We start from the raw sequence: 23218 nt of genomic DNA, 5'->3' as shown, positions 1-23218 counted from the left end.
AAATCCATTTACATTTGGGGATTCTTGTGTACCGTCCTCCCATGCCACCCTGCCATGACCTCTTGCCCCTGCTTTGCCACGCCATGTAGAATTTTCTAGATACGCCACTGAGAAGTGATATTCATATATATAAACATTTGTCAGGGTCTCCTCACCGTATTTGACCTGGGCCAGGTCGCCCACCACCATGTCAGCCACCGGGATCTGAATGACGTTTCCTTTCCGCACGACCGTGAACTTCTGCTCCTGCTCGATGCGACTCTGCAGACCGCGGAACTGCTTCTCTTTGGACCAGTCGTTGAACGCCGTCACCAGGACAACACACACGACGGACATCAGGATGGCGGCGCCCTCTATCCAGCCAGTGTCCCCCTCGCTTTCGTCCTCCCCACCTCCTGACACGTCCCCACACGCTGGAGAGACGGAGGACAGAGGGAGAAGGTTAGAGGTAGTAAGTCCTCATAACAACTGAAGCTAACTATAGTTCATCAGTGAGGGCAAGATAAACTTGTGTGGCTGTACACACTGTACTTAACAAATATGGTCATCTAATTAAATCTTCGAGGGATGGACAAATTTATCGGCACGATATCGGTATCAGCAGATATTAGATTTAAAATGTATTATCAAACTAAAACAGTCGACTGATAAGGCTGCTGCCTCCTTCACTGCACCCTCTACAACTCTCAGTTTTCCATGTTTTTTTATTATTGTTTTACACAATAACGAAAGTGTAATCTACATCTGCTATGACACTAGTAAGTAAAATATTATCTTAATTTAATTACACACACACATATATATTTATACATAAAATTATATATATATATATATAATATGATAATATATATCATTAGATGGCGCTGGTACATAATTTTTGCTCTCAAAGGCGTTTAGCAATTTTGGCCATTTGTCCGATATACGCCACCCCATTTGAAGTTCCATAGCGGCGCGATGGCCATTTTGTTTTAAAGCGGACCTAGACTGGAACTTCCAATTAACGCTGTTTTTTAGTGTGTATCTGCGTCATTACCTTGTTTATGAAGCCCTGAAGGTTCTAAACAAACATTTCAGCCACTGCTGAGAACACTGTGTTTTATTGTAATCTCGGGCTCAGCGAGATCTCTGAAAAACCCGGGTCCGGTTACGTAGAACCGGTTCTCCTGAACAGCAGATCCTCCTGCTCCGGGCACTAGTCCGGGCACATCCGGTTGCGTACATTGAACCGCAGAAGAAGAATAACGTCCGTTGTGGAGGTGTTTCACGAGCGACAGTTTTGATAATGAGTAGCAGTGCATCCACCGTTCCAGAGGGGGGAGCTGCGCTTCTGAGAGAGGGTGTGCTGAATATGTCATATGTTCTGGGTACTGGCCAATCACAAGACTCTGTCTACTGGGTGAGAGAGTTGAGTCTCAAGTCTCGCACGGCAGCGTCAGAAAAGAGGATTTCTATCGGCTTGTTTACAGCAACTAGGAGGTTTTTTACCATAAAAACAAGTTAATGTATGTAAGTAGACCTCCATAACTACCATATACAGTGGGGCAACAAAGTATTTACCCAGCCACCGATTGTGCAAGTTCTCCCACTTAAAATGATGACAAAGGTCTGTCATTTTCATCATAGGTACACTTCAACTGTGAGAGAGAATGTGGAAAAAAAATCCTGGAAATCACATTGTAGGATTTTTAAAGAATTTATTTGTAAATTATGGTGGAAAATAAGTATTTGGTCAATAACAAAAGTTCATCTCAATGCTTTGTAATATGTCCTTTGTTGGCAATGACAGAGGTCAAACGTTTGATGTAGGTCTTCACTAGCTGCTATTTTGGCCCATTCCTCCATGCAGATCTTCTCTAGAGCACTGATGTTCTGGGGCTGTCGGCGGGCAACACAGACTTTAAACTCCCTCCACAGATTTTCTATGGTGACTAGGCCACTCCAGGACTTCGACATGCTTCTTACGGAGCCACTCCTTCATTGCCCGGGCGGTGTGTTTGGGATCATTGTCATGCTGGAAGCCTCATCCATGTTTCATCTTCAATGCTCTCACTGATGGAAGGAGGTTTTGGCTCAAAATCTCACGATACATGGCCCCATTCATTCTTTCCTTAACACGGATCAGTCTGTCCACTTTTCAGAAAAACAGCCCCAAAGCATGATGTTTCCACCCCCATGCTTCACAGTAGGTATGGTGTTCTTGGGATGCAACTCAGCATTCGTCTTCCTCCAAACATGACGAGTTGAATTTGTACCAAAAAGTTGTATTTCGGTTTCATCTGACCACATGACATTCTCCCAATCCTCTTGTGGATCATCCATATGCTCTCAGACGGGCCTGGACATGTACTGGCTTAAGCAGGAGGACACGTCTGGCTCTGCAGGAGTTGGTTCCCTGTCGGCGTAGTGTGTTACTGACGGTAACCTTTGTTACTTTGGTCCCAGCTCTCTGCAGGTCATTAACCAGGTCCCCCGTGTAGTTCTGGGATTTTTGCTCACTGTTCTCATGATCATTTTGAGCCCACAGGATGAGATCTTGCGTGGCACTGAGTTGAACTTTTGTTATTGACTAAATACTTATTTTCCACCATAATTTACAAATAAATTCTTTAAAAATCCTACAATGTGATTTCCAGGATTTTCTTTCCACATTCTGTCTCTCACATTTGTGTGAGACAAGTGTGCCTATGATGAAAATGACAGACCTCTGTCATCATTTTAAGTGGGAGAACTTGCACAATCGCTGGCTGACTAAATACTTTGTTGCCCCTCTGTATGTGCAACAGGACCACTCTATGTGAGCTTTAATGTTTTCCTGTACTCGAAAGGTAAGCACCTGGTGAACTGCTCTCTCTAATGCGGTTAGAGTATTGCGTTTTAAGTTGTACAGTTGTTTCTGGTTTTGGTCTAAGTTGTTTTGTACACAAGACACTTATGTTTGAATGTTTTCCCTAAAGACCCTCAACTTTAACAAGATTCCCAGTCCCTGCACTGGCCACACAGCCCCACAGCATGATGGAACCACCACCAAATTTTACTGTAGGTAGCAAGTGTTTTTCTTGGAATGCTGTGTTCTTTTTCCGCCATGCATAACGCCCCATGTTTTGCCCAAATAACTCTATTTTAATCTCATCAGTCCACAGCACCTTATTCCAAAATGAAGCTGGCTTGTCCAAATGTGCTTTAACATACCTCAAGCGACTGTTTGTGGCAGGTGCAGAGAAAAGGCTTTTCTGCATTACTCTTCCATACAGCATCTCCTTGTGTAAAGTGCACTGAATAGTTGAACGATGCACAGTGACACCATCTGCAGCAAGATGATGTTGTAGGTCTTTGGAGCTGGTCTGTGGGTTGACTGTGACTGTTCTTACCATCCTTCACCTCTGCTTATCTGAGATTTTTCTTGGTCTGCCACTTCAGGCCTTAACTAGAACTGTGCCTGTGATCTTCACATTCCTCACAATGTTCCTCACAGTTGAAACTGAGAGCTTAAATCTCTGAGATAGCTTTCTGTATCCTTCCCCTAAACCATGATGTTGAACAATCATTGTTTTCAGGTCATTTGAGAGTTGTTTTGAGGCTCCCGTGTTGCCACTCTTCAGAGAAGATGCAAAGAGGAGAAACATTTACAGTTGGCCTCCTTAAATACTCTTTCTCATGATTGTATTCACCTGTGTATGGAGGTCAAGGGTCACTGAGGTTACCAAACCAATTTTGACTTCCAATAATTAGTCTATTGAAATCAATAACACTGAGTTAGTTACCTAAACTTATGCAGACGCCTAATTTTGTTTAAATAATTATTGCACACTTTCTGTAAATCATATAAACTTTATTTCACTTCTCAAATATCACTGTGTGTGTCTCCTATATGATATATTTAACTGACATTTATTATCCAAACAACCAATGATTTATAAAGGAAAATCATGAAAATGTACAGGGGTGCCCAAACTTTTGCTTGCAACTGTATATAAGTATATCACTTTAAAGAAACCAAAACAACCACAAGCTTTAATCACCCAAAAAACAAAGCTTGTATTTACTCTTATTTCCAGAGGCTGCCATCAATGAGTGAGTCTATCGCCATCATTATGCAAATAGTGAGAATCACATTGCACAGTGACTACAAACTTGCTCTTCGAAATTAAATTAATGTGAGGACGGTTTGCATCATGCTGCTGTTCGAGGAATACACCATGTGTTTTTAGTCAGGGTCCCTTATTATTTCGTCTTTCAGTCCACTGAGACAATTCTTTTTCCTTCAGTGACCTCTCACTGTGGCTAACAGAGCCAGAAAGCTAGTGGCATCAAATCAGTCATGTGTTTCACTATCTGCTCCACAAGCAGCTGTCCATCTGTTGTACTAGTATCAATTTATTTTTTATATATACATATACATATATATATGTATATGTATATGTATATGTATATGTATATGTATATGTATATGTATATATATATATATATATATATACATATATGTGTATATATCCTCTATTAATGTGCACTGTCTACACTTAAATTACTCATGAACCTACAGACAGGTGACAAATAGGTTTTGAGTCAGGCACCAGATCATCATGCACTGCCAGTAAAGCTTCAGTGCATCATTGATTCTCTGGGTATCTAAAGCTGCTTTCAGACATGCACTGATGTCCAGAGACTTTGCTGAGACTGTGTGTGAGCAGAGTCTGCACGTAAGAATGTGATTGTCCACAGAAGGTCCAGTCCAGCAGAAATTATGTGGAAATTCTGCTCATGAAATCTCACCAGACACTGAGAATCTCCTACTGAGCGTGTACACTCTGCAAACTGGATGTCCACATCCATGGCGTAGCCACGGGTGTGTCAGGGTGGGCCAGTGCCACCCACAGAGGCCGCTGGCACACCCCCCAAAAAAAATTCCGTCAGAAGATGCGTTGTGACACCTGCACTTGGCAACCTACAAGTTTCTCTGTGGAGTGTCTGTTTTCAGTTGTAAACAGGATTAAATTCACAAGCAGAGCTACAATGCTCACAGAGAGACTGAATAGCATCTCGCTGCTCACGTTTGAAAAAGAGCACGCAGAGAAACTGCACTCTGATGAAATAATAAATGCATTCAAGGCCAAGCCTCTTCGTCTTGCCCTTTGAATTGAGAGCTGCACAGTGCGCACATGTAAGCAGCAATATCGTTGATTCCTTTACTCTGCTGCTAAGCCCAAGAGTTGTGTTCAGATGTTTGAATAGCTTTGTCGATGATGCGTAATGTGGATATGTTATGGCTCGAGTACATGAGTACACGCATGAGTGTGTTATATTTCACTATGTTCATGTCATTGGGCATGCAATGTCTGTGTGTATGTTTTTGCTGTGTGTTTTGTTGAGAACAGAAAGTATGCTTTTACTATTAGATAGTTATTGATTTATTTGAGAGGATGTCACATGTATGAATGTTTAGACCTACTGTTGACTATTACTGATAGCACGCACACAACGTGTGCATATGTTTTGTGTTATTTACCTCCGCCTGGAGTTTTCGCCAGCATTTGTTTGTTTGTTAACTTGAAAAGTCGCGGACGGATTTAGCTGAACATTTTCAGACAGCATCACTGGTTACAACACTCGCTGTCTGACCATAACATTATCACTGGTTGCAACTCCCGCTGTCTGACCCAGTCGCGCCGGCAGGGTGTATTTTGTAAGCACTGAGCTGCCTTGGCGGAGGTCTGCGCTCTCCGATTTCATTCTTTTGAATGTTTGTGGAAGTGTAACACTCTGAAAATAAATTTGGCACACCGAGTATTTGTTGGTGCACACCCAATGTCTTTTTTCTGGCTACGACAGTGTTCTGCTGTCAAAATAAGATTTATTCTCAAGAAGAACTTCAGGGTGGCTGCTTTAATCTGACACATTGATTCAAGATTCAAGATACTTTATTGTCATTATACACATGTGTACAACGAAATTAAGGTGCACAGTCAGAGTACGGTCGCATCAGTTAAAAGATAGATAAATAAAAGGAATAAAAAAATAGAATAAATAAAAACACTGTACACTCACAGCCAAACCCTAATCCCGCAGGATTCAAGCATCACACACACACACGCATATATTCCCACATATACAACACGTACAATACCAATTATGTTCAAAGAGGTGGTGGGCAGGATGAGAGGGCTCTTTAATGATGTTCTGTGACTTTTTCATGCAACGAGCTGCCGGCTGCCTTCCGGATGTTGATACTCTGAAGAGTGCGTCTAGCCTCACTGGATTGCAAGGTGAGTGGCTGGATGTACGTGTGTGGAGCTAGAGGGGTATTTACTGCTGCTGCATCCATCTCACACCGACTGAAGAAGTGGTTAAGTTGCTCAACCAAAGAGTCACTGCTGCTAGTTGTGTTGCTGTTGTTGTTCTGTCTGGTGATTAATCTCAGACCTTGCCAGGCACGGCGGGGGTCCGAACTATCGAAAAGATCATCAATTCTCTGCCTGTGTCTGGCCTTCGCATCCCTGATGATCACGAGCTCAGTCGGAATGTCATGATGTGGGTCGAAAACACTCCATTCTAGGATGGTAATCAGTTCTTGTCGACTGTATTTTACATATGCCTGAGCATATTTGGTATTCAGTAGGAACAAAACAATAAACTAATTAACGTGTGCCAAGCGCTGAGGTGCTGAGCCGCTGCACGTCCGTGCGCCACCATTGAAATGCCTAAATGAAAAGAAAGACGTTCCATGACAATTTCCTCCACGTCTCTGGGTCTCTATTCTTCTTGACTATGTTGGAGATCAACAATAGTTGCAACAATTTGATTGATAAAAAAGTAAGAAATATTAATTAATCTATGCCTTTAAAATCAGTCGAAATAATCACTGTAATTGACTATAATATCAAAGATATCCCAATTCATGTACAAAAGACACAGACCGTTCCTATAGTAACTATTAATTAAATCAAATAACGAAAATAAAACAATTTGATTAATCTAATTTAAATATACAAAGCTAATTGGATGAACAATTAGCTTTGTATAGTCGATGAACATTAATGCATGAGTGCATTAACAGTCACTGCTACTGCTCATGCCCCCACCACTTTGGTTCCAGAAGTGGGAGTGGCTTCGTTCGGCCACCAACCGCATTACTCCCTTCTCTTATCTTTGTTATCGCCTCGTGTTTCACTAACACACACTTACTTTTGTTCACTTAAAGGAATGGTCTGTGTCTCTTGTACATGAAATATTGTGACAAACAGGGGTTGAGAGAGTCTGTGCTCGGATTCATACCTTCATTACTGTTCAATTGGGATATCTTTGATATTATAGTCAATTACAGTGATTATTTAGACTGATTTTAAAGGCATAGATTGATTGTCTTTTCCCTGATTTCAGGCTGGTGCCCCGATCTAAAGTTTTATTAATTAAAATTAATTATTTAACATTTATTACTTTTAGTTTTTATCAATCAAATTATTGCCACTATTGTTGATCCCCAACAACTATTTCTCCCCCCACATTCAGCTCGAACCCTAAAAATCTCTCCATAATGCCTGCACTCTTCACAGAGAGAGTATATTCATTTGGGACAGCTGGTCAGCTCCAGGAGTCTGCATAGTGATACAAGTGGTACAAGTACAAGAGATCACAAATCCCTGGGCTGAAAGTCTGCAGTGGTTCATGAAAAGTGTAATATAAAGCTCACATAGAGTGGTCCTGTTGCACATATGTTAGTTATGGAGGTCTACTTACATACATTAACTTGTTTTTATGCTCAAAAACCTCCTAGTTGCTGTAAACGAGCTGATAGAAATCTCTCCTTACTGAAGCTCTCGTCAGACGCGGTGTTTCAGACATAAATCTCACACCCAGAAGACAGACTGTGTTGTGATTGGCCAGCCAGCGTAGAGCCTATCCAACTGTCTTGTGATTGGCCAATACCTGGAAGTGACGAAATTAGCACACCAGCTTTCAGGAGCGCAGCTCCCCCCTCTGGAACGGTGGATGCACTGCTTCTCATTATCAAAACAATGTTTTAACTATGTTTAAAAATAGCTTCTTCACGACTCCCCGCCACAGTCCCTTTGACGACCTTTGACCCAGAGTCAGACCTAGAGTCAGAAGACACTGTCGCTCGTGAAACACCTCCACAACGGACGTTATTCTTCTTCTGCGGTTCAATGTACGCAACCGGATGTGCCCGGACTAGTGCCCGGAGCAGGAGGATCTGCTGTTCAGGAGAACTGCTGTTTACGTAACAGGACCGGGTTTTTTCAGAGATCTCGCTGAGCCCGAGATTACAATAAAACACAACGTTCTCAGCAGTGGCTGAACTGTTTGTTTTGAACCTTCAGGGCTTCATAAACTAGGTAATGGTGCAGATACACCAAAAAAAACCAGCCTTAATTGGTACTTACGTTCTATGGGAGCTTTAATAATAAAGTTCCACATCCACAGGGTCCGCACTGGTCTTCTGGTCCACACATGCATACACAACCTCACATTACATTTTACCAGTAGGAAGACCGCAGTATGTGTCTTTTTTCTTTGAGTACTTAATTTGTAAATACTGTGTATAGGTTGCTGCAGACCTCAAGTGAGTTTTTCACCATTTCTTTGGACCCAAAACAAGATTGGACTGGAAATTGTGTGGCCCACAAGGACCAAATTGGAGGTATATGCGGATTAATGTGCCAGCGAGATATATATATTTTTTGAACATTCTTTTTATTTCAGTGCAGTTTGGACTTTACATCTTGTGCATATCTGGGACGTTTTTTTACATCTGATAAACATACAATTACAAAATCAAAACCAGCCACTAGAAAAGAAAACGACAACAAAACCCATGGACATATTTCCGCATCTAATGAAAACTACGACTTCAGCTGTAGTAGATTGTGAGGGATGGTATATTATGCTAAACAGTCGATGTAGGTTAAAACAGGAGAGTCTGTTTTTAATAAATCCAGTTTGGTCTGGAGATATTACATGTGGAAGTACGGATTCCAGACGCATGGCCAGGACCTTAGCTAATATCTTGAAATCTACTGGCAGAAGAGATACAGGGCGATATGAACCACATGATTGGGGGTCTTTATTTTTCTTCAATAGTAAAGTGATAGACGTCTCACATAATGTTTTAGGCAAATTTCCTGATTCAAATGACTCGTACATATCCAATAGAAGTGGCGCTAACTTATCTGAAAATGCTTTATAAAATTCCACTGAAAACCCGTCAGGGCCAGGACTTTTGTTGCTTTGTAAAGCAGATATAGCTTTCTTAACTTCTTCAGGAGATAGTGGCTTGTCTAAGGATTCCACAGTGGCTTGGCCAACCTGGGGGAGAGTGATAGCTGTGAAAAACTTCTCCATCACCATGGGAGTGCAGTTCTGTTCAGAAGTATATAATGATTCATAGTAGTCTTTAAAAGCGCATTAAAGACGTCATTTTTTTCTGAACAGTCCCGAGTAACCCCATGTTGTGTTTTAATTTCGAAAATGATATTAGAAGCAGAAGACTGTCTGAGCTGATGAGCGAGAAGCCTTTGTGCTTTCTCACCAAACTCATAGTGCGAATGCCTGGATTTAAGCAATATTTTTTCAATATCTGTTGATGTAAATGTGTCAAATTCTGTCTTAAGAAGAAGGCGGTCCTTAATAAGATCAGGTGAAGGGCCATTGGCTATCTGGTTATCAATCTGACGAATTTGATCAGTCAGGCGATTTATTGTCTGTGTGTGCGCTGTTTCTTATTTAAGAATTAAACGCCCCCTTATATATGCATTCAGAGCTTCCCAGATTGTGCTATGGGAAACATCGGGAGCACAGTTTGTATGTAGATATCAAGGTTAGAGGCAATGACCTTAACCATATCTTCATCTGAAAGCATACTTGTATCAAACCTCCAGCGTGGGAGAGTTATAGGTATATCATTAAATTTAAATTTAAGGGAGAGTGGAGAGTGATCTGAAATGACAATTGCTTCATATTTGCAAAGCTTCCTGTCCAGAAGAAAATAATCAATACGGGGGAAATTTTTTTTGAAAAAAAGAGAGTATGCCCTTGTATCAGGGTTAAGAGAACGGCACACGTCTGCCACCGCACAATCCCCGAGAAAACTGTTTACCGTCTTTGCCGACCTAGATATGGGTATTTGTCTCTTGGATGATCTATCCAACATTGGATCTAAGCATGTGTTAAAGTCGCCTCCTAATATCAAGTGATGAGAGTCTTGTTTTGGGATGGATGACACAAATCTAACAAAGAAACTCTCGTCATCAAAATTAGGTGCATACACATTGGCCAGCACTACAGGAGTATTGAATAAAGTTCCAGTCACGATAACATATCTCCCATTTCTATCAGCGATGACATCTGAAGCACTACATTTCTGTGTATTATAATAGCAGCCCCCCTGGCCCTATTATTGAAAACAGAGTGAAAACTCTGGGAAACCCACTTCCTTCTCAATTTCACATGATCAGAGGGAGATAAATGTGTTTCTTGAAGAAATGCAATCTGTACATGCATGCTATCTAAATGAGCCAGCACTTTGTGGAGTTTACTGGGTCGACCTAGTCCTTTGACATTCCAGCTAGCAAGATTAATGCAGGCCATGTTATCGGAGAGAACATACTGCTGGACTCTGCTCCACAGCACAGGTTAAACAGTATAGGTATTGTGGCCAAAACAACGCAGTAAGTGGGTTAAAACAACATGTAAAAACACAAAAACAAATAACAACATTAAGCCCATCCCCCCACCCCCAAGCACCCCCCCAACATGGGCGCAAACTCACTCTATACCCCAACATGAAGCTTCAACACTTGCCTCAAATCTGTGTATCCACAGCTGAATTCACACCGTAAGAGGAAGGAGGTAAACAAAACATTACCTTCGGGTGTCATGAGGTAATGACTGCAAGACCAAAAAAAGAGGGAAAAAATAAAAAAATAAAATAAAAATACACAACTATGTGCTTAAACCTCAAATAAACGTGTATATGTGGGACACAGGCATACAGCACACAACGACGTGCATGAACGAATCATGTATTAAGAACCATATTTAACGCATTCACAATGCACCAACTATTAGAGAGAGAGTAATTGAAAATTAACCTTTGCATTCAAAAGATACAGTCTGTCCGTTAGCCTTCGGTGACCATCATTCCGGACCAGGGGATCTGGACGAGGCTGGTTTGTCATAGTCCATAGCCTCCTGTGGATCTATGAAGCGACGCTCCTCACCGCCAGGCATTGTGATTCTGAACGTAGCCGGGTGTCTGAAACCAAACCGGGCGCCCGCGATGTTCTGTAGAATCTTCCTTACATCGTTGAAAGCAGCTCTTCTCTTTGCTTCTCCAGCGGTCAGATCTCCAAAAATGTGTATGGCATGTCCTTTGTATTTGAGGCCACCCTTCTCTCGGGCCAAGCGGACAATCTGTTCTTTAACATGGAGGAAGTGTACCCTGAGAATGAAGGGTCTGGGTGGTTTCCCCGTTTTCGGTTTAACCTGGGACAGCCGGTGGGCTTGGTCGATAAGAGGCTGATCTGGAACTCCAACAGGTATTTTAGGAGATTGGAAATGAATGCTGTCGGAGTTTTACCCTCCTCCCCTTCTGCAATACCGATTATCCTTAGGTTGTTTCTCCTCGACCTGTTCTCTAAATCTTCACACTTACTTTGCAGTGCTCGAAGTTCGCCTTGTCGTGCACTTATTGTCACCTCCACTTCGGCTAAGCTATCGTTAGCTTTTGTTGCCGAGTCCTCCACCGCAGTTAGCCTCTCCTCTTGTAGATTGATGGTCTGCTGCAGGGCCCCTGTTGTCGTACTCAGCTCGGATTTGACAGCGGCAATGTCGGTTTGAAGTCCTTTTATTGCTGTGTCGATTGAGTTACAAATGTCTGCTTTCAAAGGCTGCATTATATCCCTGAGCAAAGTTGCCGTTACCTCCTCTTCCTCACTAGCATTAGCGTTCTGGTGTTCCACGCAGCGTTTTGGACTTAGATTTAGCCTGTGCCCGACATTCTTAGGACTGTTGTTGTGTAGATATATGTTATAAAAAAAGCCCCTCAACTGTTTCCAGAGTGAAACATTGGCTAAATGGTCATTTTTAATTGATTGAAATTCACCCCGTTGGGAGCTGCAGAAAATCACGTCCGCATCTCTTCAGCGCCTCCTCTCTCAGAAGTTCTAGTTCCGTGCCAACGAGATTTAATGGTCAATAGTTGTCGGTTGCTTTTTTTATGCTGTTTTTTCTCTGCTGAGTGAGTGAGACATCTCGTTTTACCTGCTATTTCTTCCGGGAGCTGCACATGCAGTGAACAGCAGGAGATGGCAGGTGAACATCAGAGCAACACAACTGCTGCCGATCTAACACCCTCATGTTTAGATTATTAGTTTATTTCATGTTTATTGAACAGGGGCCATGTAGAGCAGCACTAATCACTGGATATGCTTTTGTGCCAGATTAAAGCTCTAATTTCAAGTGAATTTCCATCTGTTGTCCCTGAGACGTCTAAGGATATCAAAGGTAAGGTAGGGGAAAAAAGGCAAGGTAATTGAAAAGCTATTAGCAAAATAATTCATTGAGTATTTGTTTGATTTATTATCCAATTATATCAACTAATCATTTAAAATAATAAATGACTAGTTGAAATCAGTCGTTAGTTGTAACCTAGTCTGCATGAAGTGTGCATGGACCAACATAGAATTTACATCCCCAGTGAACCTCTGCACATATGCATGTGCAAACGATGACCCAGCCCTTAAAACACCTCCTCAAATGATCCCACTGAACCAACCACCCCATCACCCCACACCCTTTTTTGGCCTATCCTCACATTCGGTATCCCCTCCAGGTGGCTGGTAGAAAGAGAGGCCGAGGGAGATGATGGCAGCAGCCTCCAGGATGATGAGTGTGACGTCCTGCAGGGCCTCCCACACTAGCTCCAGGAACGTCTTGGCTTTCTTCGGTGGGATGAAGTTTTGGCCATATGTTTGGCACCGGCGTTCCAGGTCTGCCGGTTCCCCACTGAGACCTGAGAGACAGAGACAGACAGGAAGAAGGCAATTTCATTTATTTTACACAAAGTTGAAACAATAGATTTGGCACAGCAAGAGGAAGAAAGAAGCAAATCTTGTTTGTTTTTGTCACTGTATTTATTCTGTTGTTCAGTGTACCTTGTAATGTGTCTCGTTTTTTGTTTATAATATTTGGGTTATTTATTACCAATTTGTGTTATTATCTGAGGAAGGACTTTAACAGTTCCTGTATGTGGACTATAATTGTTATTGATAAACACTGAAACATTTTAAATATACAGTAATTGCCAAGGTTTATAATACTGGTATTAACATCCATCCACTGAGTCATGAGCATACAATTGTGTCCGTCAGGGAAAGACAGAGAATAAGCACAGGAAGAGTTTGAGTGACTCAAATCTCTCTACTCACACTGCTGTAACATGAAATAAGGATTTTTAAGCAGTAGAAATAGAAATCTTGTGATGATCGGTGTTGATAAGTACGAATGTTGATATGTAAACAGACGGGCTCTGAGGACAGACTTCATTCATACATGTGGACACACCTCCAAATGTATTTTCTGCGATCGAAACTGATAACGCATTCAAGAGTGATTGGGTGTTAAACGGGTTAAGGGCTGTTAAAACCAGGTGTGAGTGTGATCCATAACAGAGCATTAATTCCTGACTCCAAAAATCCAGGATGATTGTCAAGCTTGGATTGCTGTAGTTTATTTAGAATTGTTCTCACCATTTTTACCAAAGCTTTTTCACAGTTTTTACATCATTGTCAGATGTGATTATTTAACTTTATATCTCATTTAAAGCAGTAGCCTCAGACACGCAGCCCGCTGTGTTTTATTGTAATCTCAGGCTCATTTTGCTCTCTGAAAAAACCCGGTCCAGTTACGTAAACACCGGTTCTCCTGAACAGCAGATCGTCCTGCTCCGGGCACTAGTCCGGGCACATCCGGTTGCGTACATTCTGTCTTCTGGGGGTGAGATTTATGTCTGAAATAAGATCTAAGACAGGTTTTTGACCATAAAAACAAGTTAATGTATGTAAGTAGACCTCCATAACTAACATATATGTGCAACAGGACCACTCTATGTGAGCTTTAATGTAAGTGCGACCCGCAGTGACGATATGGACCGTTAGTGGGAAGTTCGAGGATAAGACTGTGACTGTGGGACTGCAGTAATGTGACAAAGACAGGAGCCACGCGCAGGCTTTTAGCTAGGATGCCCTAAAGACGCTCTATTTTTTCCCACTCCTGTTTCCCCCGGTAACCACCGAAACGATGTTGTGATGACGCACGCAAAAACTGCGGCGAGCACGCGCCTGTCCATACCCGCTTAGAGTCTGTCCACGATCAGTTTGGAACACCAATAAAACGATTTCCAACAAGATGTGAGTACACTGTGGAACAGCACCTATTAAATGCTAGAAAGTCTCTTTGCGCAAAAGCGAAACTTGGCTGCAAACAGCGCAGATTATGAACTCCCCGTGACAGAACTTACTTGATGCGGCCCAGCCTCACCCAGACTATGGGTGAATTCCAATTCCTTACTTAATCCTCAATCTTAACCCTCAATCTCAAAAATGCTCTCCCTCTAGTGCAAGTTCTGTCCCGATTCTCAGAAAAATTAAGATGAGGGGCAAGTTTATATCGCCCTCAATATTAAGATTTTCCGAGACCACCCTTGGGAGCAAGGGCTACCCAGAATGCATTGCGTGTTTTCACATAAGAAAGATGGCGTCGAAAGCAGCGAAGCGAGTGCGCTACAAATTAAGTATTTTCTTTGTTAATAGAGATATAAAAATGATGATAACCATTGTACTATCTTAGTTTAGGCCCATATTATGGATTACTGACATCATTTATTTTTATTTTACGATCTTTTGTCAATAGTCGGCCGGTGTGGTTTACTTTTCAATAAGTCGTGGTGTGTGGTAACTGTCAGCTGAATATTTGTATGAGTATCATCTTATAACTAACTAACAACCTAATAACTTGACTGACAAACGGATCAGAATAAATAATCCTGACGTGAATGTGTTCTTCTTCTTCTTCTTTTTTGGAGTTGACAGACTGGACGCAGCTTTCGCGTTATTCTGCCCCCTACAGTCTGAAGACGTATCTGCATTTAAGGGGTGTCCCATTTCTAAGTGACAAAATAACCCTCAACACTTGGTTTTGAGGGCTAGTTAAGATTAAGGGTTAAGATTGAGGGTTAAGATAGGAATGGAATTGGCCCTAACTCATGCGGCCCCTAGGCAAATTGAGTTGGAGACCCCTGATTTAAAGTATTTGTTTGATATTTATTTGTTTATTTCATTTAATGCTGTGTTTTTTACATATAAAAGTCGAATCTTTGTATTACAGGAGTGTATTTTGAATTCCCCCCCCCCCCCCCAAAGATTGTGCACATTTTTAGATTTTCCAGATCTTAATATTTTAAGTATAAACTGTTTGGTTTTATAAATCAATTCTCTGTGTCGCCAGTAGGGGGAGTTGCTGATTTTGCCAAATATTAATTGAAAGATTTTTTCTGTAAATTTGCAAATCTGGTGTCTGGTATCTTGCTTCCATGCAACAAAAAGTTCTCACATTTAGTTTTACAAGTGTATTTGTATTTGTGACAGAGTAGAATAAGTAGAATAGCTTTAGTATAGTAGGTGTGTGAATGATCAATAATCATTATTATTGGCAGTAACAGAGGGCCCCAAATCAAATTTTGCTTAGGGCCCCATGGAGGCTTAGGCCGGCCCTGCACACACACACACCTGCATTACTAAAGTCAAACATTTTCAGTCAAATGTGTAAATTGTGATGATAAACTCAGCTTCACTGCAACGTCTTCATCCTCACCCTCACCCCCCCCCTTCAACCTCACCCCTGAGTGATTCAGTTTCCACGGTGACCAGGATAGCAGGTCCAGGGCTTCCTTCCTGTCTCTAACAGGTTTCTGCCCAGCAACTGGTGATGTCACTCTCAGCGATATAGGTTTGAGGCAGAGCTCTGTTTTCTTTTATTTATATTTTTTGTCAGGGGAGGAGGAACGGCAACTTGTGCGCTGTGATTGGACGAGAATGGTGACTGTCGGTGTGCGTCAGTGTGCGTGTGTGTGTGTGCGTGTGTGTGCTCGCTGCACGGAGTCATGTGCAGCTCACAGTGTTGATGAAGAGTTTGTGTAGCAATATGACGCTTAACAGGGTTCAGGCCAAGAGAGAGAGAGCAAACAGGTGAACTTATGCTGAGCAATCAGTGAGCTGCATCCCCCTTTCATTAGTCTATCCCTCCCTCTTTCTCTCTCTCTCCTCTCTCTTTCTCATCTCCATCCCTCCATCCTGCTCTTCCTCTTCCACAGCTTCTTTTTCTCCCTCTCTCAATCTCCCCTTGATGTGTCCTTGACAATGCGGCAAGCTGTTCGAGCTTTCCCTCCTCACACCGCCCGCCCGCTCGACCACCCCCTCCTCCCCCATCATCACACTGGGTATTTGTGTGTGTGTGTGTGTGTGTGTGTGTGTGTGTGTGTGTGTGTGTGTGTGTGCCAACTGTGCTATAGGGACAACTGCAGGTACACAGTTGTGTATGTGTTGGGACCTGCTGCACTGATTCCTGACCAGCTCACAGTGTCAAATTAGCAACACACAACAGACTAACTGTAACTCAACACCCACCAACTCTCTCTCTCTCTCTCTCTCTCTCTCTCTCTCTCTCTCCTCCTCCTCCTCATCACCATCTCCATCTCACAGCTCTCTCTCCCTCTCTCTCTCTCATCTTTCCCTCCTCTCTCTTGCAGACTTTTCTAGCCAACTTCTCTCTGCTGTTGTGTTGCTAGGTTACAAACTAGTTGAAGGAGTGGGCGTAGTGTGGTACCACACCCCTGTTACAGCACACACACACACACACACACACACACACACCCTACATACAGAGAAGCCCAATTTCCTACAATTATCGCAAATCTTTAATCAGCATAATCATATTAACTTGCTCGTGTGTCTATGCATGTGTGTGTGCTTATATTTCTTGCATAGGACATTAAAAACTGGCCTTGTCAGGACGACGAGTTGTTCTCAATTATAATATTCTTTTGGCAGGCTGTACACTGAGAGGTGCACCGCTGCCCCCATAGCTTGAAGCTCTCAATTACAATTCAAAGTTCTTTCCATTTCCATCACTCTTCTTCTTATTTTTCTAATAATACATTCTTCTACAGAAGCTCAAAACCTCCCATCGCAGCCTCAACTCTTTCTTCTTCTCCTAATAATTATAATTTCCTTGAGACTACACACTGACGGACACTATGCTACCCCCATAGCTTGAAGCTCTCAATTACAGTTGAAAATGTCTTGATTTCCAACACACTTTTTCTGCTTCACCTTAATCTTTTCATACAAAAGTTCAAAGCCTCCCATTGCAGTCTCAAGTTCTTCTTCTTCTTCTTCTTCTAATAATAATAATAATAATGATAATCATAATTTCTGGCAGACTATACACTGACAGGCACAACTGAAGCTCTCAATCACAGTTCAATGTTCTTGATTTCCACCACTCTTCTTCTTCTATTCATGAATTCTTCTCCAGAAGTTCGAAGCCTCCAATCGCGGTTCAAAATCCTCCTTCTAAAAAGCACACACAGACCACTTACATGAAGAAATGCCAAAACTTCCTTGAAGTCAAGATGGTGATTCTTCTCAACAGTGAAAGTGTATTTTCAGGAGGAACCTGAAAGTCCTGGTTAAGTCAGTTCCATAAACAACTGTTGCCATTTTCTTTTGCATGTGTCATTGTCTCTGGACGTCCACACTGGCACAGACCATCTGGGTGTTTTCCCATCATTTCCAGATTGCTGACTCATCCACTATGTCCTAGTCTCAGTCTAAGGAGGACAACCTCATCCCTTCTCTTTCACTTTATTGAAAGCCACTTATTTGCAACAGAGGAATAGCAGACGGTGATAATGACCCCTCTCTGCTCCATCTGTGGTTAGGTTAAGGTTAACTTAAGGGATTAATGGGTTGTGGTTAAGGTTCAGGATAATGCTTTGTTTAGGCTGTCAAAATTCATCTTACTGTTTGTTCTGTTTTAAATGTGTAAAATAAATAAGCCTGTACACTTTTGTTATTCCTCTAGAAATATTAAAATAGTATTTTCCTGGTTATTGCATCAAACTTGAAATTCTACTACTACGACTACTACTAATATTACTTCTACTACTACTACTACTGCTACTACTACTACTAATAATAATACAATGTGGTAACCCTTTCTTTTACATTCCCCTAATTACCAGGTATTTACTTGGTAAATTCATGGTAACACAAAAGTGTTACCTGCCAATGGTAATAAGAAAGTAAATACAATGAAAATATGGCCAAAATACTGGGCAATTACCTGGTAACTATATAGTTAATTATAGTGTGTTATTGGGTAATTACTGCTGGTAATAGGAAGGTAAGTACAATGAAACTATGGCCATATAGGTTCTGATATATTACTATGTAATACATGATCATTTTCTCAGTAAGTAAAGTAAAACTGTACTGTAAAACAAAGCCTTGCTTGTTTCCATGATATTACTATGTTCTTACTAAATCCATTATATAATAGATGCAAAGAACACCAGACCACACAGTCAGACCATCAGTCAACAAGTTGCCTGTCAAGCAAAAAAAAAAGGCCAAACATCTGCTGTTTCCACTCAAAGTTTCACATCACTGTAAATAAATGATTTAAGACTTGAGTATGAATAAATGATAACAGTTGCAGTCAAGTGCCTGAGCCCCAACTGTACAGAACATGTGCACACATATATCACATATGTGTGCACATGTTACTCCATTTATCACGTATTGATTAACTCTGTCATCATCAACTGTAATCAAATCAACAATCATGCAGCCATGTTCTTACATGCATTAAAATTGCAATGTACTCTCGCTGCTGGATGGAAACACCTCCATTTCAAAGTCAGTGAATTTTTAAATGTGTATTTGAATATGAATAATGCATTTGTTCAAATGTCATTGGTATCATCTTGTGTGTTTGAAGTGCTGTCTCTTTTAAAAGGGACAGATTTGTCTTGTTTGTTATGTTGATACTGGACATAGTGTGAATTTTCACATGCAATGTCTTTTAAAGAAGACAGATTGAGGCTATTTGGTTGAGAGTCGTCCCCTGGTGGCAATTCATATTCTTACTTCCAGGTTCGTTGCAACTAGTTTGATAATTGATTAATAGTTGTTAGAGTTTTTTTTTTTTTTATTAATTACTAGCTTTCCATTTCTTCTTAAATGTGAATTTGTGAACAAATCATGTGAGAACATCATCATTTCCAGGTCCGGTAAACACCGATCGTCATTTTTCAACATTTTATGCGTCAAAGAATAATAATTGACAGATTAACCGGTTAAGACTCAGCAATAATTTAGTTTAATTTAGAGATTATCTGAACTATTAACTGAAGTGGTGTGTGTGATATTTTGCGTCACAATATTATATCGCTTTTGAGACACCATTTTTTTAGCAAATCATTTTTTAACGGATGTTACAAAGTTGCGGATTAGCATTAAAAAAGAAACACTTGACGTTTCAAGGGCTCACTCTCACTAGAGTTGTTGAGTGAGTATATCGCAATAAATGATATCATATTATGACTTAAATATTGTGATAATATCATATCGTGGAGTCTGTGGTGATTCCCACTTCTAATTAACTGTAAATATAACATCATAAATTATTCTCTGACCACACGGTGCGGCTTCCTTCATTCTGCTAATCTCACTCTACAAATCCATCCTTCCATATAGCAAGATATTAATCCATTCTTCTACCCATTCTTTGCAAGTGTCTCACCCATTCATTCATCCTCTCCTATATCTCTTTAACCCATTCAAACATTCATGGGTCCACGCCTGCTCTGCTCACCATCAGTAACGCTGGACTGTAGTCTCTGACAGAGTCCCTCTGTGTCTCCGTAGCTGTCCTGGATCTTCTGCAAGGCATCAGTCCCTCTGAACTCCATCAGCTCCCTGAGCTCCTTCACTGTGACCGCGAATTCTCCCGTGGCATGGCCGCCGCCGTCTGCCCGTCCTCCTCCTCCTCGGCTTCCACTGCGAGTCCCTTTGGGATAAAACTCCACTGCGCTGTTTGCCATTTCACCCATGGTGGCCGTGGTTGACATGTCAGTGAGGGCGTCCACTTATATTTGGTCCTCTCTCTCTCCGTAGTCTGTCCTCAAATCAGTTCCACTTTGGTTTGGTTGGTTGGGGGATGTTCATGTGCTCAACAATCAGAATTAAAATGCGTAATTAATCTTTCTTTAATTTTTTTAAAGAGCGTCGTTTCTCCTTTTTTGTCTGGGCCGAGTCTCCCACTGCTCCTTTAATTCTCCATGGCAGGAGGAGGAGGAGGGTGAGGGGGATGAAGGACAGCGAGCAGGTGCACCTCAGAAGCGCCTCGTCTGAATGAATCCAGCTTCCTTCTCCTCCGTCCCCTCTGCTTCGACTCCACTCTTTCTTCGTTTCTGTCCCCCTCCCTCCAGGGTCACGGCCAGTCCATGGACGGATGGACAGGCTGACGGACTCACAGACGAGGATGGTGGGGGACGACGGACAGATGGAGAGAGGGGCGAGCGAGGCAAAGGCGGCTGATGAATCAGAGACGACAAGAGGATCCAGTTCAGAGGTAGCTACTGCTGCAGCGCCACCTGGACCTGAGAGAGAGGAGAGAGAAGAGATAAAACGTTATCACTCCACTCTATTGATTTCTCTGTCATGACATCAGATCATCTCTGAGGGAAATAAACAGCCTGGATGTGAAAAGTTTGTGTGGCATAAACATCTACTTTTCATTCAGCAGAACCTTAAAAAGACAGTGATCATTTTAAAGACCCAGTTCTTCACTTCAGGATGAGAACAGTTTATCCAGATTTTTTATCATTGTAATATTTAACTATTTTACTTTTGTCATTATGTTATACCTTTTAAATATGTAGTAAAAATGTAAGAATTCTGACTTTAATCCCAGAATTCTCACTTTTTCACTTTAATCTCAAAATTCTCACTTTAATCTCAGAATTCTCACTTTCTAACTTTAATCTCAGAATTCTCTCTTGAATCCCAGAATTCTCACTTTTTCACTTTAATCTCAAAATTCTCACTTTCTGACTTTAATCTCAAAATTCTCACTTTCTGACTTTAATCTCAGAATTTTCACTTTAATCTCAGTATTCTTACTTTCCGACTTGAATTTCAGAATTCTCACTTTAGTCTGAAAATTCATGCTATTTTATTATAATTTCTTCTTTCAAAAATCCTTTTACATGTGGCCCTAATACTATACAAAGCGAGCGCTCGTTACAGTATGTTCTGTACGACCCGGTGGAACCACAACAGAGGAAGCCTCATCCCACGTGAGCAATTAACACCAACTGTAACTAAACACTCTTCACACACACACACACACACACACAACACATTCAGATTTCTCTATCTGGGTGTCCTACATGAGGATGAGCATTAGATAAACAGAAGTGGGGCTCATCTTTAATTCCCTCTCTGCTCCCTCTTGCATCCATTCCCTCCCTTGTATCCTGACTGAGTGTCAGCCTATGACTCAGTCTCTCCATTCGCCCTTTGAAGCTTCCCCTCACTCTCCATCTGCTCTTTTCCATCTCTTCATATTTACAGTAAAAAGTCAGCTGATGGTGAATAACAATAGTGTGAAGCGTGAAAAAGCAGCCGATCGCTCATTAATCGGCCCAAAACTAAAACTACCTATTCTAAAATATGCAACTACAACATTCATGGCAATATTTTGCTTTTTTCCATTAGTATGGTAAAATAGAGAGTGTGCAATATAGAGTGTCTTATATACTTTTTTTGAAGCACAACCTATAGGAAATCTAAACACATTATAACTATATAAACACACCTGATCAAATAAAGTACTCAAATATTTTTAAATCAAATTGCATTTGTGAAATTTGGAAATACATCACATTAAAAAAAAAAAAAAGGTCCATTTTGTGGCTAACGTTTTGTTGTAAATATGTAATATAGAAAGAATGACTCAACAACACATAAGAACTAGGGCTGTCAAAAGATTAACATTTTTAATCAGATAAATCACAGTGTAGCTGTGGATTAATCACGATTAATCACGATTAATTACCATTTGTAAATATGCCAGAAAAATTCTAATTTTCTCTTTATATTGTTGTAGGAACAGAGAGATATATAACGTATGTGAAAATATAAATGTAAAGAACAATAAAATACTGTAAATTACTTTTTTTTTTAAAACCTATACAAACTTATTAAAAAAAATAAACATTACATTGAGTAGATGCATTGAGCAAATCAATGATTGGATGGAGCAGAATTTTCTCCAATTAAACAAAGAAAAAACTGAAATTATTGTTTTTGGAGCCATGGAGGAACGATTAAAAGTTAGTACCCAGCTTCAAATGGTCCTGCTAAAAACCACAAACCAAGCCAGAAACTTAGGCGTTGTCATGGACTCAGACCTAAACTTCAACAGTCACATTAAAACAGTGACAAAGTCAGCCTACTACCACCTGAAGAATATATCAAGGGTTAAAGGACTTATGTCTCAGCAGGATTTGGAAAAACTTGTCCATGCATTTATCTTCAGCAGGCTGGATGACTGTAACCGTGTCCTTACAGGTCTCCCCAAAAAGTCCATCAGACAGCTGCAGCTAATTCAGAATGCAGCTGCTAGACTCCTCACTAAGACCAAAAAAGTAGATCATATCAGTCCAGTTCTGAAGTCTTTACACTGGCTTCCTGGCTGAATGGTTTAAGCCAAACTACATCTCTGATCTTCTGCTTAGCTACGAACCATCCAGATCTCTCAGATCATCTTGAACAGGTCTGCTCCAGAGTCAGAACTAAACATGGAGAGGCAGCGTTCAGTTTCTATGCACCATATATCTGGAACAAACTCCCAGAAAACTGTAGGTCTGCTGAAACTCTCACCTCTTTTAAATCAAGAGTGAAGACTTTTCTGTTTGCCGCTGCATTTCAGTCATTTCAAATACTGCACTGTAACCTCTATTCATTTGATACTCTTGATTTTATAATTTTTTATCTTTTTAATTTATTTGTATTTATTTTATTTTTTAATCTTGATGTTTTCCATATACATTTTACCTGCTTGTTTTTATTTTTATTTT

At 41.0% G+C, this 23218-nt stretch overlaps 1 protein-coding gene across 2 annotated transcripts in view; it reads right to left on the bottom strand.

Annotated features, from left to right (window-relative positions):
• Positions 1 to 20203, bottom strand: part of atp2b3b (ATPase plasma membrane Ca2+ transporting 3b) — a gene marked incomplete at both ends in the record, with an annotated part of 71046 nt that extends 50843 nt beyond the window's left edge. For both annotated transcript variants that reach the window (XM_083891036.1, XM_083891037.1), the window contains 3 exons: positions 156 to 413; positions 12827 to 13024; positions 19948 to 20203. In XM_083891036.1, coding sequence (XP_083747162.1) covers positions 156 to 413; positions 12827 to 13024; positions 19948 to 20203 — 712 coding nt within the window. The remainder of the gene's footprint in view (positions 1 to 155; positions 414 to 12826; positions 13025 to 19947) is intronic.
• Between the last annotated feature and the right edge of the window lie 3015 nt (positions 20204 to 23218).

This window comes from Microchirus variegatus (assembly GCF_963457635.1).
Source record: "Microchirus variegatus genome assembly, chromosome: 6".
Classification (NCBI taxonomy): Eukaryota; Metazoa; Chordata; class Actinopteri; order Pleuronectiformes; family Soleidae; genus Microchirus; species Microchirus variegatus.
This window is presented reverse-complemented; position numbering and strand designations above follow the sequence as displayed.